This window comes from Tubulanus polymorphus, chromosome 2 (assembly GCF_964204645.1).
Source record: "Tubulanus polymorphus chromosome 2, tnTubPoly1.2, whole genome shotgun sequence".
Classification (NCBI taxonomy): domain Eukaryota; kingdom Metazoa; phylum Nemertea; class Palaeonemertea; order Tubulaniformes; family Tubulanidae; genus Tubulanus; species Tubulanus polymorphus.
In genome coordinates, this window is record NC_134026.1 from 25875508 (window position 1) to 25891938 (window position 16431).

The window sequence follows — 16431 nt, forward strand, 5'->3', positions numbered from 1 at the left end:
GTATAGCATTCGAAACTGATATCGATTTGAAAGGATTTAAGAAAATAATATCCAGAATTAACACAATCAGAATATGAATAAGAATAATAATGATAAATATACACAATTAATAATGAAAATGAACCCATCGTAAGATGATTGATTTTCAGCATGAACATTCACTGAAACGGTTAAGTAGGGTTGTGCTATGTTTGTTGTATTTTTATTCTATTTTCTATGTTGGTTTTTGAACTTAATAAACTTACGAAAATATTATCATGCAACACTGGAAACTTTATTTTCCATCCGCTTGAGAATAGCTTGCATCGTCGAGGGTCTAATAACTCTAATCATATCTAATGCAGTAATTAGATTTTGCTAAGAATGCTAGTTCATTGTTCGATTCGACGCCAACTATGTGGGATTGATCCTGGGTCCACGGACCGTCGGGGTACTCGCTACATAATTATGCGTGAAAACCTAATATCTGATATCTCGGAAGCTGTAACTATTGTCACTGGCGTGGATTTCATGTCGGGAACTATTGACGATATATGGTTATGAGCTAACGTATTTATGATTTTGGGTCACGACTGAAGAAGTGATTTAATCAAGCTGTTTGTCAACGTAGTCCCCTGGATCGCCGGCGCTGTTGAAACATGGAGGTCTCCCAATAAGCGGACAGCAATTGATAGCAGACTAGCATGTACTTATAGAGCATAATTTTTAACATATCAATTAATGTTCGTTCTCGTTAAGCGGTATAATGATTTGTTTCAGGAGGTCTTGCAGGAATGGCTTCACGAGTTGCGAATAAGACAAACTGATGCAGATCTGGTTTCCGTTTAATTGACCGTTTGGATTTCATATCAGGTTATACGGTAAACTGATACCGACGGTTCATTTCTCATGCAATTCGTTGTTTGGCATTCTATGCGTGTGTGTCCCGCTGACGCGCGTTGACAATCTCAACATGTTAAAAAAAGTTACCCCGTTCCTTTATTACCATTCCGTTTAGCCGTTTCTTGGCGACATTGACTGTTGACGCGAAAGTATAGAAGTGACACGAGGGTTGTTGAAACATGGACGGAGACTAATTTATCACACTATAGTGTGCATTTATAGCCCCTGCTGCGTCTAAACTTGTGCGTCTAAACTTGTAACTTTTGCTGGGCGTGGTATGGATGATGAATCATACTTAATAATTACGTTGATTAAGTTTTCGATTGTATGAAGAAAGTGTCTTCTTGAAAGTATAAGCAATCTATCATATTCACATGTAACCACAAACCTGACACGGACCCTTGTCAAACAAGACTTACCTGATAATCTTCCTCGAACGATGGTTTTAGTTTACATTAGAGAATACTTTTGTTCATTACGTTTCATTTTACATCAACTATCAAATGGCAAGACATCGGAGTTTTTAAAAAAGTATTAAATTATTTCCAAATGATATCCTTCAAATGATATCCTTTTATGTTTTTTTTTTCTCAAGTTCCGTCACCTGAAATCGGACTCTTTCAGTAGAACATTCTTTCATGTGATAGCAAACAAATTTCATTTTGTAATGGGCCAATAAGCCCTGTGAAGGCATGAGCTGCAACTTTTACTTGTACTGCGAAAAAACCATGAACTTTATCATTTTTAAACTATCATTTATAATTGTTCGAAATAAAACGGGGGATTGACATCATTGGCTTCAACCGATTAAGGAAAAATGAGGGAAGGGACAGTTTTACCAAAAATACCAATACTAAAAATTTCCCAAAACGTCCGCGTCAGATATAAACATGTGAGATACTACGTCTTTGTACAGATTATGATCGAACGCCAAAAACTAAGTTGAGTATCTATATATCTACAAGAAGGCGCACTCAAAACGTTGTTGTACAGGTGTTCTCAAACTATGAAAGTAGTTCTAAGTGTCTGCGCAAATGTTTTCACTTGGTTTCGATGTCATCTCTCATCGATTTCAAGTTGTGTACAGAACGATTTGTCGCTGAGGCTTCCGGAAACCCTTGATGTGTATGTACGTTCACAAACAAAAATAACGAGTCAAACATCGTCAATCCTCTATACTGGGTATGACGGAAGAAGCTTTTTTCGCAATGTCAAGGACACGGAAATTTGATGAATCGATTTAGAATGTAATTTTCAGATTTTACCTATCTCAATTTACATTCTAAAATCAATTAAATCTCAAAAGTTTTTATTCAAGTTTATTTATTTTGTCTTTCACCCTGAATTCTTCTGGAATGTGCCGCATTTATTGCACTAATTGTGCGACAAATCAAAGGTTGATGGCGGGTTTCTTCGTTTATTTTGTATTCGCTTTGATTGGTGGGCAGAAATTCTTAGCTTTATCAAATAGAGTCTGCTCCGCCCACATTTTATTATCGAAAAACTGGTTGTAGATATTTCAAAACTGCACGCCCTGCACGCTTCTAAACTTTGTCTTAAAAGGCTGGCCCCATTCGAAAAAAGTCAATGAACACAGAAGGACTAAAATCACTACATGTTACTCCAATGTTGACTCTCCGCCAATTCGGGTAAGGTAGGGTTCATCATCGTCAGAGTGAAGCCCTCAGATCTAATGTTCATTGTAGATTTTCCTAACCCATATCTTTCTTAAAAAACTAATATTCTTAGAGCCTCATAAATCGTGTAATCAATTGCGTAATCTTAATCGAGATCACAATCTAATCAATCTGACCAGATGATAGTTTAAAGTTTATGTTAATACTTTCTATTAGATACTATACAACTATACAATTCCCATGCGTCCATATGTAATTTTCATTATGAATTTTTTTATAACTAATCACGAATTGCACTAAAAACCGCGGATTATTTGTATGTTGTAGCATAGGGCTCTTTCTGATAAAAATATCTTTAGAAACCAGTCACAAATTGTCGATGAAAGCCCGTGAATACAGGTACACGTACACAGCGGGCCATTTCACGACAGGATCGGGTGATTAGAAAATAAGTTTTGTAACCAGACACTTTTTGACTTAGTCTCGTTTTACAAATGCACAGCTGAAATATTCTGTACGCGACTTTATTATGACTAAAACCGTTGAAAAGATTTCTGTCGAAGTACGTAGACAAGGCAATTGTTCAACATCGCCTTTAGACCTTTACTGAATCAATTTCAAGAGCGAAATTCAATTTTGAGTAAGAACAAAGGAGCTAGAACGAATCAGTGCTTTAAAACAAACGTGTTTTTAGTACAGAATTCCTCGAATTGCTCAGACATCGCTTTCTCAATGATTCAAAAGCGAAATTGAAAACAAAATTCAATGTATACTTTACTCGAACAGTCCATTATGAAACGCCGTTAAGAAATTATGGACCACGTCTTCGGTGAAAATTGATTTATTGACTGTTTTAATAGAATATGTGATCAAAGTCAAAAGGGACGATTATTTGAAGCATTCTTCTAGTGTCGTGATTATTGGAGAATTTCAGAAGGGTAAAAAACATTTGCCGAAAAATTCAGCATATTTGAAATATCTTTCTCGTTAAAGGTGAATTGACATGAGAAAGATATTCGCTGAATAGATGTGTGTGTGTATTCTTCTTCTCATAGATTAAATGCTTTTACTTTGATTAATAAGAGGTGTGAGGTATTTAATGGCCAGGTTTTCCTATGTTCAATTTTAGTCTTACAAGATGCCCATCACACTTCGGTGTTAGATAACTGGTACACTGTATAATAAGACAAGTTATTTGCATAACATGATTTTCCGCAAACATTAAAGTTCACCGTTTGTTTGGTTTTTAACTGGTTTCGTTCACAATTGTTACGGCAGACAATAAATAATTTCAGTCCCACCTACGCACACAATAGATTTGCTGGATAATGACTGTTTCCGGATGTATTCTTTCATGACAATAAGTAATACTGACAACAATTGACAAACTATGAGGAACTAGGCACAGGGAAGGGTACAGTTCACTGAACATATTGTCAATTATTCATTTATCACATACAATAGATGATTTGTCGTTCGACCATGAAAAACCTCAACAATCCATTGTACTATGTTGTTCATACAATAGGCATCGTGCCATAACCGGTAGTAGTAAGTTATACTGTGACGAAGTATTGTCATTCACAGACAATGAAAGGAAGACACAATCCAGTATAAATGTCACTGAAGATGGCTGATAATAGAAATTGTTGTCACGAAAATTAGACAAAAGAATTTAGATGACTGGGATAGTTGTTAGTCAACATTCTGCTGGCTAACATTAACAATCTAAGAATCAAATCCACCATTTCAAGATATTGATCGTTACATCTATTTAGTATAGTTTTCAATCTATTGTTATTTGCAAAATAACTCAGTTGTCAGAATTTTAGTTTTGAAGGTTAATTTTGCCAGTAAGGTCTTCTAACAAAAAGACATTTCTCTTATTGGACTTCATCGATCGAGGCGATTATTACATTAGACTCCGCTTGAGGGATTTCTTGGTATAATTTCTCGAATCGTGTCAATATAATGTGTTTAATAGGGACCAAATATCGTCAGATGTGTTAGGTATATTGCCACACCTACACAAGAGGTATTGAATAAAGCCAGAAAGACTAAAGATGCTGAATTCGATCGTACATAAAGACATGAAATAGTAATAATCCATTTCTATATCACCTCGTAGCATTTTGAAAGAAAACTTGGTATTCTAGATATGTTTCCGTGTGGATTCTATAACTGACATTCTGGACGTGAAAAGTACGTATTTGATGTTGATTCAAGCACACCTCTGGAGTGGGTTCCACTTTCGGTGTACAGGCCGGAAATCTGTGTATGGAAGTCTAAACAGTGGTTTAATCATGGCATCATTACTAAAATCGGTAGAAGACTATAGTCATTTAATCTCCGGATTAGGTTTCGCAAAACGCCGAAACTTTTGTGACGAACCACAGCTCTCAACGTACAAAACTTCAATGCTCAATCATGTTTCATATAATCCCGCCATTTCTCAGACCTGCACTCCAAAAGGTTTGATTGTGGTGGAGTGTATATCTTGATAGACATAGGATTTTCATTCTGGATATTTATTCCTCAGAGGTACGTAATTCATGTACTGATAAATGTGATGAAATTTATACATAGAAAAATATTACATTTCGGGAATATTTTGTATGTTCATTGTATATTTGCGATATTAATTCGAAAAGGTTAAGGGTATCTCCATGTCAAAATGACCATCCGTTCTCGTGTCCTGTGACGTGTTTCCGGTCTGATTTGAAGGGTTGGCACTGACAGAGCGATTGAAGACCTGTCAAACTATCCGTCTTTATTTCGGCAGGATATCCTCGCAAACAGTGCTAGCTATAGCAAACTGCTTGGTCAATGTTTCCGGCATTAGGAAACGTAAGAAAATATACAAAATTATCTTCGAAAATACTATTTATTCAGGCTTTAGTGCGGAGCAGGAGCTTGTGATGGTAAGGCAGCTATTTAAACTGATTTAGAATAGTTTTTGTCAACGCAAAACGGTCTAGAACTTACACTGTTGAATAAAGAAAACAAACGCGAACTAATTGAATATGAAAAGCAAAGCTTAACTTTTGTAATGGGCTCAAATTTTCGGAATAGCTTAAAGAATATCTGAAGCTTTTGTCAGATGTATTATATAGTTAATTCCTGAACATTCCATTGCGGATTTCAAAGGGGAAGTGAGAAACGAAATTGTAGACTTATATGTTTACCCAAGAGCAGTAAGGTTTGAATACATTTTCTATACCTCACTTCTATTATGACTGGTTTTGGTGAACATATCTCATATAAATACAGCAAAACTTGAATAAACATTAATCTTTGCTGTGAAAATGCGTCGTGTGCTTAAGAAGTTGTTTGAACCAAACTGCCGTGGCGCCTGACTTCCGCCAGGCGTAGGTTTTCATGAATGTCACTTTCACTAGAAGATCATTAAATTCACACCAAAAATCCTCTTCACGCATATTTAGTTTTGTCACGCTCACTAAATATGTCTCAGTAATAACCTCAAAAGGCAAATGTTTGAGGCTTTCGATTTGATGGAACATATTTCTTGATCAGTTATGTTGCAAAATCCGTCAACCCCTGTTTTTAACTCTTTCAATCATTTAGATATTACGTACATTCTTATTTTAGCACGCAGCTTTTTAATATCGTATTCAAAATTAAAAATTCGTAGCAATAAATCATGATTTTTGATGAAATCCTGTTATACTTTTTGGACATTTAAAGGCCGTTCTTTACAATCAAGGTATATATGTTTTAACAGAGCAAATTGTATAACACGAAGTTGATCTTTTGATGGGTGGTTTTCGAGAGTTTTCCGATGATTTATTGGTTGAATTCATTCTGGAAGCGAATTTTGGATTGCTGACAATAATAATGCGTATACATATCAAAAAGTACACATATTATGAGGGTTTTGACAGTAAACGAATGAAAAGCCAGAAGATAAACATTGAAACAGGATGTCTTCCTGGCGTAAGCGATATTTAAGTCAAGAAAGTCATGAAAAAAGATCGACATATATACACCACTGGATTTATGTTCTACCTGGATCTACGTTCAAACACTATTATGTAAAATATGAGAATATATTTTAAACATCGCTAACTCAAGTTAGATAATGCGTAAATTCAAGTGGTATATATGGCCTTTTAGGTGTAAACCAGGTTTATATATAGTGGATCAAAATATTCGTATAGATATCCTAAAGTGCGAATTGTTTTCGAAAGAATATTTCTTCTCTAACGATCGAGTACGCGTGCGAACGCTGGTTCCAGAGGACAAACCACATTCCAGTTGTCATTATAAATTTGTCAACCACCAACCCGGGAAATATTTCTTACAGACACCTGCTGACTAAGACTTAAAACATAATTTTTACAATATATGTGTTTTCATGATCCCTATTCCATTTTTTGGATGACATGCCTGTAGACGCAAGGCAAACACCTACACTGCATGCGTGTTCATTGGGCTGCATAGATATATTATTGCCCGTTTATATATATATATATCATCAGGGGACTTGCTATTTGTCAGTTCCTAGAAAAGTGGGTCGGGAATGTGATTTTGCTTTAATGAGGAATTGATTCGGTATCGGGCCTTTGTTCTTCTCGTTGGTAAAATGCAATCAAAGTCGATGGCCTAAAGGCTCGGGAACTGACGCGATACGCTGTGATTTTAATACACGACTTGCATTAGAAACAAAATAACACTCTGGAAAATTGTACACATATGACGTATACGGTACACACGTGGGAATATGAAATGGAACATGTTTTCGCTCAATACTCATACATTTTGGTCATTTTACGTCCAACTACTGCAGCCAATAGGTAAGTGAAATTCCGAGTCTTATTATAGCACGTCTGGAGCCTTTTTCCGTTTCCTTGCTCCAAAGGTCGAATAAAGACTGACATTTTTCTCCTGTCGGTATAAATTCGGTTCACTAAAAGATGCTACTCGATTAGGCACGTAATCAGGCAGTTAAAATATATTTTGGAGTGTTTATCAATGGAGATCACATCACAACCAACACTTGAATCTGAGATTCTAAACTTTCCAGAACAAAGTTCGTTTTGTGCTCACCGTACTTGAAAACGACACCCTCGTTATTGCAATTTGACCTTCCAAATATTTAAATTCGAGATTTTCTTCAAGATTTCGTTCTAATAGTCACCTTGACAATACTCTTCACGGACTTTGAAACGAATGTGATCTTAGTGCTGGCGTCCTGAAGAATCTCGATTTGAGTGATTTAAAACGTCGTTGAGTACCGTGTCTAAAAATTCAAAATCTTTTGGGTCGCACTGACGTAACCGTCGATATCTATCGTAAGCTTTGAATTGCAGTTTTTATAAATTTACGATTTCAAAAACCGGCTTTAGTGCACTGGTCCTTGCCGGTCGACGTCTGCACTGATATGAAAGTAACCAGAGATCCCAAACGAATGCAATTTCTTCTTGAAAGACCTTGGAGTATTACTCCAAGGAAAGACTATGAACCTACCTTCTCTATCAACACTGGATATTTCCAACTAGATATAGTGGTTTGTATTATGAGTAGAATGAAATGCTGAAAATATTAGAATGTAACTGGAATCCGTTTGCCAGGTTTTGTTAACAATGCGTACGGGTGTGTTATTATTTCTATGAGAAATCCACATCGAACTATCTCGATCCAGACTCCTTGGTACGTGCAAGAAAACAGGGACCGGTAAACGTATCTTTAGGATTCTCCGAAAAGAAAATAGGGGGTTGCTTGAACTTTTCGACTTTTACCATCAGTATTCAGATTCTAGGAATGACATGTTATATTCTCCACGTTTCTGTCAGCCGGTAACATTATGACTATACGGTGTAGAACGTAACAACCTAAATAGCTAAACTAGTCTAATTGAAAAAAACTACGTATTCTGAAACCGTTTATGTTAGCTATTAAGACACTTAATCTGCAGTTAAGTCGAAGATGTTGGAAGAAGGAATCGCTCGAATAGAATCAACTGTTTCATGAAGAAAAATGAGGGAATTCATCTATTAAGTTAGTTTTTGGTCTTCTTTGCTTTATGATTTATTCAATCCATAAATCGGGGAAACACCTGCGATACAATTAAAACGTTTTTGCAAGTGTATGAACAATCTAAAAATTCAAAACCTTCGTTATTAAAAAGTTATTTATGAGTAGATTATTGATTGAAGCCAAATAAGTTATGTTTTAGCGTGTCTGTGTAATGGAAATCCTCTAGCGTCTTATGTTGGGGATCACAGTTGAAAGAAATCCATTTCGAACGACAAAATTCAATGGTTGATTGAATAATATTTGGTTTTCGGTATTATATGGTTATGATGACGTATGTGCCTTGTCGATTACGCTTTTGGAACTCCTTATATAGTATATTACACCTTTGCAAGTGTAAATATATGCACCGAAGGCACAGGTAGTGAAAGTATGTCTCCAACTGTTCAAGACACATAGAACTATACCAGTGCGTTGTACTCAATATAGATACGTCTATTCAACCTGTAAAAACGTGTGAGCATTTTTAAAAGCTAGGTAAGATAAGACACCTTTTTAGAATTAGTGCTTATTAATTAAGAATCGACAAGGTTTATATAGTGTTTACAAATGTAATGTTAAGGCTTTAGTTGTTTACGCACATTTTACCAACGAAAATTAATACTTATGATTCATGTTTCACGATTTTTTGGAAATCCCTCAATTGCAAGGTTACCACCCATTCAGACCCGCCCCCTGGTTATCTGGCTCATCCCGGCACCCTCGTGGTGAGACAAATAGCTTTTCTTGGTGAGTCAATGATAAAGGTGGGGCATTTACGACCAATTCGGTTAATACTTAACCATTAATTTGCAGTTTTATGAAAAAAGACAAACTTCATAGAAATATGATATGATAAGTTCATAGTGTCCCCAAAATATGTCGGCGTTCTTGGGCTCCGAGTGCACAAGTACTAACATCGAAGTCTTTGAATACCACCTATATAACATGTGTCACCGTTTACTTATCCTTAGCATGTTTTTCATTGCAGACGATTTGGGAGGGGCTTTTGAGAGGCCAATATACTGATAACATTCACTGCGACATCAAAGTAACGAGAAAGATGAATCGTCAATTTCACCTTTAATAACAGAAATATCGCACGTGGAAATCTACTAGTATAAACACCAGCTATCCTATATAAGTCACAGCACAAGAATTCTTAGACATTGAAGCAGAGACTTAACCCGCGATTACTACACGAACAGAACCACAAATCCTGTATCGCACTTAGAAAATATCGACAACATATAACAATCAAAAGGCGATGGTGAAAACGAAGATTGAAAGTGGATTTGTCACTATTTTTATGCTAAGTGTTATCTTGGCTCTGGTGAGTGGAGAATACGCCTACCAAGAAAGAAATCATGCTGATCAAAATCAGCAATCAAGAGCGCTATTAGTGGAGACGGAAGCTGATGCCGCAGTAAGTACACTCATGAACGCGGTTATTTTGAGTTACAATCACAAACTAAAAAAGTTCTGAAAGTCGATCGTATTTACCGTTTATGAGGCCCAATCGGTTTTACACATTGTCCATCAAATTCTTCTCATAATGGAGGTAAATGATAATTCAAATCCGATGCCACCATTGATTGCCTTCTTTTCAGTATTTCACAATTTTTAATTCGCATTTTTTGTCTCAGAATAGTGACTATACCGACGAGCCAGTCAAAACAAGACGATCTAATTATTATTCTAAGGGCCTACGGGTCTCATTTACATACCGTCGAATATCTTTTATGTATCAACTCATGCAACTATTCCGATATTTTTCTTTCGAAGTTTTCCACAAATGTAGCTCAATGGGTTCGATATGGTGTTCGGATTTTTCACGAGATAGCGTTTTTCAAAGCAGTGCAGTGTAGCTAGTACAAATACCAGACAAATCCAAAATGCCCTGTTAAGGAATTTTTATTTGTCCTGTTTTAAAATGTAGTTTATTTTCTTTTTTCCAAGGCAATAATGGTGAAATATGGATACGTGGACTGTGAAGTTCATAAACAAGACGCCGGCCGTGCGTCAGACCTGGATCCGTCGGAACTCGGCCCAATCGATGCCATAAGTCATGAAACGGCAAAACGACAGAAACAACTTTGTACTCGAGAACTGACGCGAAAAGCTATCCGAAAGTACCAGAAACAATTCAAACTTACAGAAACGGGTATCTTAGATGAAGCAACGAGAAAATTGATGAGCGAAAAGCGTTGTGGAAATAAAGATTTCGGTGACACGGAGGAAGAACCACAAGTTACACCGGAAGCAGTTACTAGTACACAGAGAAGCATTCTCGACGTTGTTTTACCGACGGCGAGATCGCCTCTCGTTCGGCGAAGGCGAGCAATATCCGCCGTTATTCAGAAGATGAAAGAAAGGGACTCGCAACACACGAAAAAAACCCGACGCATTCATCGATTAAGAACAAAATTAGGAATGCCAACTACACCGACGCCAAGGAACAGGCGAAAACGTTCACCGGTTATCGATGGAAATTCAACCCGGGCGTTTCTTTCAGATAAAATCATGTGGAGACTATTAGAGTACAGTGCCCGTATTCAACCCAGCGAGCAACTATCGACTTTGAACTTAGCATTTCGCATGTGGAGCGAGGTGATCCCGAAAGTGTTCACTCAGGAAAACAACGACCACATCTCAAGTGTAGATATCGAACTGGCTTTTGCTAAAGGTGAGCATGTGATACGCTTTGAATGTAATCATGTACAGCACGAGTGAGGGCCAGTCCGCGCCCGATGGTTCACAAGTTTATAGTATCAGAGCAAGCAATATAATCTTAAGTGCACGAGGACTAAGGCTTCAAACACTGAAATCACCTTCTACCAAGATTTGATACAAGTATTAGAACTTAATACATAATGAAAGCACTCCGTGTAACTTCGCTCTCTGTCCTAAGTCAATACGGCGATGGAAGATAGGGTAAACATGTACACCACCATTCAACCAATATTCTATAGCTTAATTCAAGTCAATCTATTATTACTTATCCTAGGGACACATCAGAATTGTGCTCGCGTTTTTGATGGCAACGGAGGAGAATTAGCACATTCCTGGTTGCATGGGGATATTCATTTCGATGATTCCGAGGACTTTAAAGCAACTGATGATACAGGAGTGCAGCTACTCCGCGTCGCTGTTCACGAACTTGGTCATTCACTCGGTCTCTCTCATAGTGCCTCTCGTGAATCCATCATGTACCCTATATATCGACCACAAGCTGCACCACATGATGACTTCGAGCTGCAACCGATAGATCGACAGCAGATTCAAGCCATATATGGTAAGAACTAATTTGATTTTGAAATGAAATAAAATTAGGCTACAACCAACCACGTTGAATACTGCTTATTTGAAGTAACCTGCGCTTTTCTTCTGTTCTATCATTTAAGGGGTGTGTAAGGGAACATTTGATACCGTATTCGATTATGTGCGAACTCTTCCCGATAGTACAAGTGTGTACAACACGTATTTTGTTCGTGGCAATCGTTATTGGATGTACGATAACAGAGAGCATAGGACTCGGTATGGGGATCCGTTGACTTTGACGAATGGTTGGTCGGGATTACCGGGAAAAATCGACTCATATATTCACGTATACTATGACAATGGATTATCCGAGCATAGCGAACATTTTTTCTTTGCAGGTATGTCAAATAAAACCGTACATGATCATTGCAAAAATACCATTATTATTATCTTCAGATACATACACATCTATCGTTATATTTTAGGGGACAAATATAGCCAATTTGATCCCGTCTCGGATAGCATTAAGCCAGGTTATCCACGCTTGATATCACATGGTTTCGGCCCGGCTACTGGTCAAACCGAAGGTATTCCTGATAACATCGATGCGTCTTTCTTCGATCCTCGAAATAGGTTAATCTATTTCTTCAAAGGAGAATACGTAAGTACCATCACGTTACACTGTTATGAAAAATCTAGTCATAAAATGGTGAGAGAGTTTCTGAATACGTAATAGCTTTTATGTAAACTTGTTTGAATATTTTTAATATTAATATTAAAACATCTAAATAGTATTGATTCAAATCAGCCGTATTTCAATCCTTTTGCAGGTATACGCTTTTGATGAAAATCGAGATGGATGCTGTGAGTACAAAAAGAAGATTTCCGAAGAATTTCCTACGAAAGTTGGCAATATGCCACTTGTATCGAACGTTGATATCGTATACTATTCGTATTATTCGAAAAAAATGTATTTCATAAAAGGCGAGGATGTTTGGGAAAACGAAACCTTCCGAAAAAAATACAAGCCTCGACAGCCGTCGAACGTTAACAGTCTGATTTACGTCGGAAAATGGTTCAACAGATGGCACGACATCTGCGACACAGACTGATAAAACTGTGTATCATCCTAGACAATTTAGCGATGACCGTTACAAAACGTTCTATACGAAAAATGTGATATGAAAAGTTGCAGTATTTTTGCAGATTGTGGTGAGTTTTTCGAGATGTTTCTGTGAAATCATTTTGATTTTGAAGAAAAGTTCATACGTATGCGCGTACGCATCACAGAACTGGTGTCGTTCCAATGAGTTCTCTTTTCTAAACTTTGAAGTTTCTCGAAAAACAAATGTATGAAAAAATCATTTGGATTGCTCAGAATCGGTTGTATATTAAATCTGGAAGATGCAATACTAACGCTTTGTAGGTAAATGCAACTCGACACGTCGACATACGATAGCATCTGACTGTGCAGTAACTATTTCTGCAAACATATAGTTAATATATTAAACAATTACAATATATGATGATTACTCCGTGAGATAATTATTTTTGTATTTCGGTAGCGTTAGCATCAGATTACTTTGATGATTAATCGTTGTAACGAAATGGACACATCACGCGTCTCTTCACCAGAGAACTCGTGGTTAATAATACGTAGACTAATCTAATTCACGCTGGACAAAACTTACGTGTTTATCCGCCAAAAGTTTACCTGGACTCGGTTTCGTAATATATCACTCATATCACATACCGTATACGAAACCTTAACTGCTTCACATTCCTAACTGCTGCTTTAGTGTTTGACTTCATTTGGTTACAAAACGGATATCAAATTAACACGCAACCGCGGGTGACAAAAATGCATACTTAGATTCGATGCGGTTTCGATTTATGCAAATATTCAATGACAATGGCTGTGAAGTCGGCAGATTCACGTTTCCGGAAATGACGTCACGTAAATCATGTTTGCTTTTTGAACTTTTAACGTTTGTTACTATTTATCATTGGTTAACCTCGAAGAGATATCTGTAAAAAGCCATCCATTAGCCCAAGCCGTCCATTCAATCAGTACTTATATTCTTATCTGCTGCCTATTCTTTTCTCTAAAGCAAATATTTTTTTGCTGAGAAAATATACACCCTTGTCCTTTAAAATCAGCGTATTCCCCATTGGTTGTCATGTGATAATCAATTTTATCATTACTGTTGAAATGATTTTCGATGTTTTGGAAATTCCTTATTAGTTGGAGATTTACTTTTCGATTTCTGAATCGGTGAAAAGCATATATATTTTAAATCTAGGACACAATTTTATCCGGCATTTATTGTAGAAATTATTCATCTGTAAAAACATAACTTTTTATCTCTAATTTATTATCTTGGAGTTATTGCATTATAGTTTCATCATATCCATGCGTACCTTTTTTTGGTATACGTAGTCCTATCATACTGTGGGCCAGTCGTCATATAACCAAGCTCGAAAATCTTTTTCCTAGTTAAATATCATACCTGGTACCGTATTTCAAGCGATTTTTCCATCCCATTCGTCCTTTTCTATTTAAACTATTTTGTATGCTTTGAATCTCTTTTCTATGAGGCAAACACACTGCGTATAACAAAACTCTACGTAGACATTATTTTACATTTTTTAGCAACGAATTTCTTGTAATAGTTTATTTTTGTTAACTTAGAAACATTCATTTCCAGGTATCACATCGTATTTGCAAAAAAAGATAATTGAAACAGAAATGTTAGATGAAGAAATGTATTCAGATATTTTGTAAACACTGTAAGACTGTATGATAGATAGAATATTGTAATTACGGATAGGCCAGCGATCATCATCTATATTCCTCAATGTATATTCGAATCGATATTGCAAATCAAATTAATGAAAACCTTAGATTTCTTGTTAATATTTAATGATCGTATGTGCTGTTTGAAGTTTTGATTTTTTTTCACCACGTTTGTAGTTTATTGACAATGACAAAAGGCGCATTGGCCATAACCTATGGTTTTAATAGTCTATTTTCTCTTCACAATAGATCATATACCCGATGTGTTATCAGTTGTATACGATTTCATTATGTAACTGTTTTCATTGTAATCATTAATCTTCAAGTAAGAGTGATGTGTTAGATTGATGAAATTGACTATTTAAAATTATAGATTTGACAGGATGCCTTGCTTTAATATCTTTCCAGAATGAGCTTTTATCTGTATGAATTTTATATATGATATACAGCTTTATGTTTTAATGCAATATTTGCAAGTATAAAATCAAAAGATCTGTCCAAAAGATTTGTTTTTCGTATATTTTCTTCTGGGGAGGCTAGGGATATTTCGTAAGAATCCACTGCGGGTAGATACCGCAGGAGTTATGCACGATAAGTCCGCTAGATGGTGCAAACAAATGGCTTGGTAATGTAAATTCTGTATTTGAGAGAAATTGACTCGATTCAACATTACGATTGAGTTCCCTAAAAAATACAAACGATGAACCCACGCTACCAAAATAATTTTGTTGGTTTGGGAGGAGTTGATTCAGTAAAATGTGATATTCAATTTCAGTAAATGTGATATTTTCCAGATGATCTACTGAGTTTAAATCATTCCATTACGATCCGCTCTAAGTTGTTTCTAATTAACAATGGAACGATAGCACACAAAGGTTTAGTTAATCGACGTGCCCATGGCTCCAATTGCCTCCTTAATTGTTATTTCAAAGTCTCCAACTTCCATCGCTGAAAGATTAAATTGCTGAAGGATTGATTTGCGCTGCGGGCAACGTTGAATGCGAAGTCATACAAGACCTTGGCAGGATAGTGACGCTAAGCATTTATATTAATGAATAAATTGCAGATTACACGTGCTTCTGGTTAAGAAAGTTGATTGACTATGAATCACATCCTTATTAGATAGAACGCTAAAACGTTATTGCTCTGGGTATTCGTTATGCTATTTATAAGACATTGAATCCATTAGACAACTAATTGTTTAGCAAAACTCCTACTGTATAACAGGTCGGGTAAATTAGATATATTGTGTACATATTTTCTAGATTTTATAAATATATATACGTTGGTTGTGAGGTGTAAAATTAAATGGGGAGTTTCAGATATATATATATGCGATATTCTACTTTTATGAACAATGAGCAACAAGCTTTATGCGCATCGATTACGAGGATTAAGTGGAATTTGTTTTCGTTCTCGGCACAAGAGACTTTTTATATTTTGTGATTGAAGAACGTCTTTATGAATTATGAAAATAATTATTCGTTGTAACCGACTAATCGGCACTCATCATCGTAGGTCAACGATACAGGGATGCTCGGCAATTAGAGTGATTATATTCCAATTAAGAGGATGGTACGTGATGGTCGGAGTACTTCTGAGAAACAATTCCCGCGGCTTCCTAAGAACATGTTCTTTAAAGAGCCCGCCATCGTAGACTCTTTAATTGCAGACTGTTTAAACTGGATGAACATGATTTCGCTGAATAGAATCAATTACCCTGAGTGCAACGTAATGAGGAAGCGACTCATATTCGCAGATGCAAGTGGGCTTCAGGCTGTACAAGCCACCGAAAGAAAACACCGTAAAAGCACACTGATT

General features: G+C 36.4%; 1 protein-coding gene across 1 annotated transcript; it reads left to right on the plus strand.

Annotated features, from left to right (window-relative positions):
- Nucleotides 1-9631: 9631 nt before the first annotated feature.
- On the plus strand, nucleotides 9632-12925 carry LOC141899099 (matrix metalloproteinase-21-like). Its single transcript, XM_074785251.1, has 6 exons — nucleotides 9632-9978; nucleotides 10512-11238; nucleotides 11560-11847; nucleotides 11957-12211; nucleotides 12299-12474; nucleotides 12644-12925. The coding sequence occupies exons 1-6, from the start codon at nucleotides 9820-9822 to the stop codon at nucleotides 12923-12925; spliced, it is 1887 nt and encodes a 628-aa protein (XP_074641352.1). The 5' UTR covers nucleotides 9632-9819.
- The last annotated feature ends 3506 nt before the right edge of the window (nucleotides 12926-16431 follow it).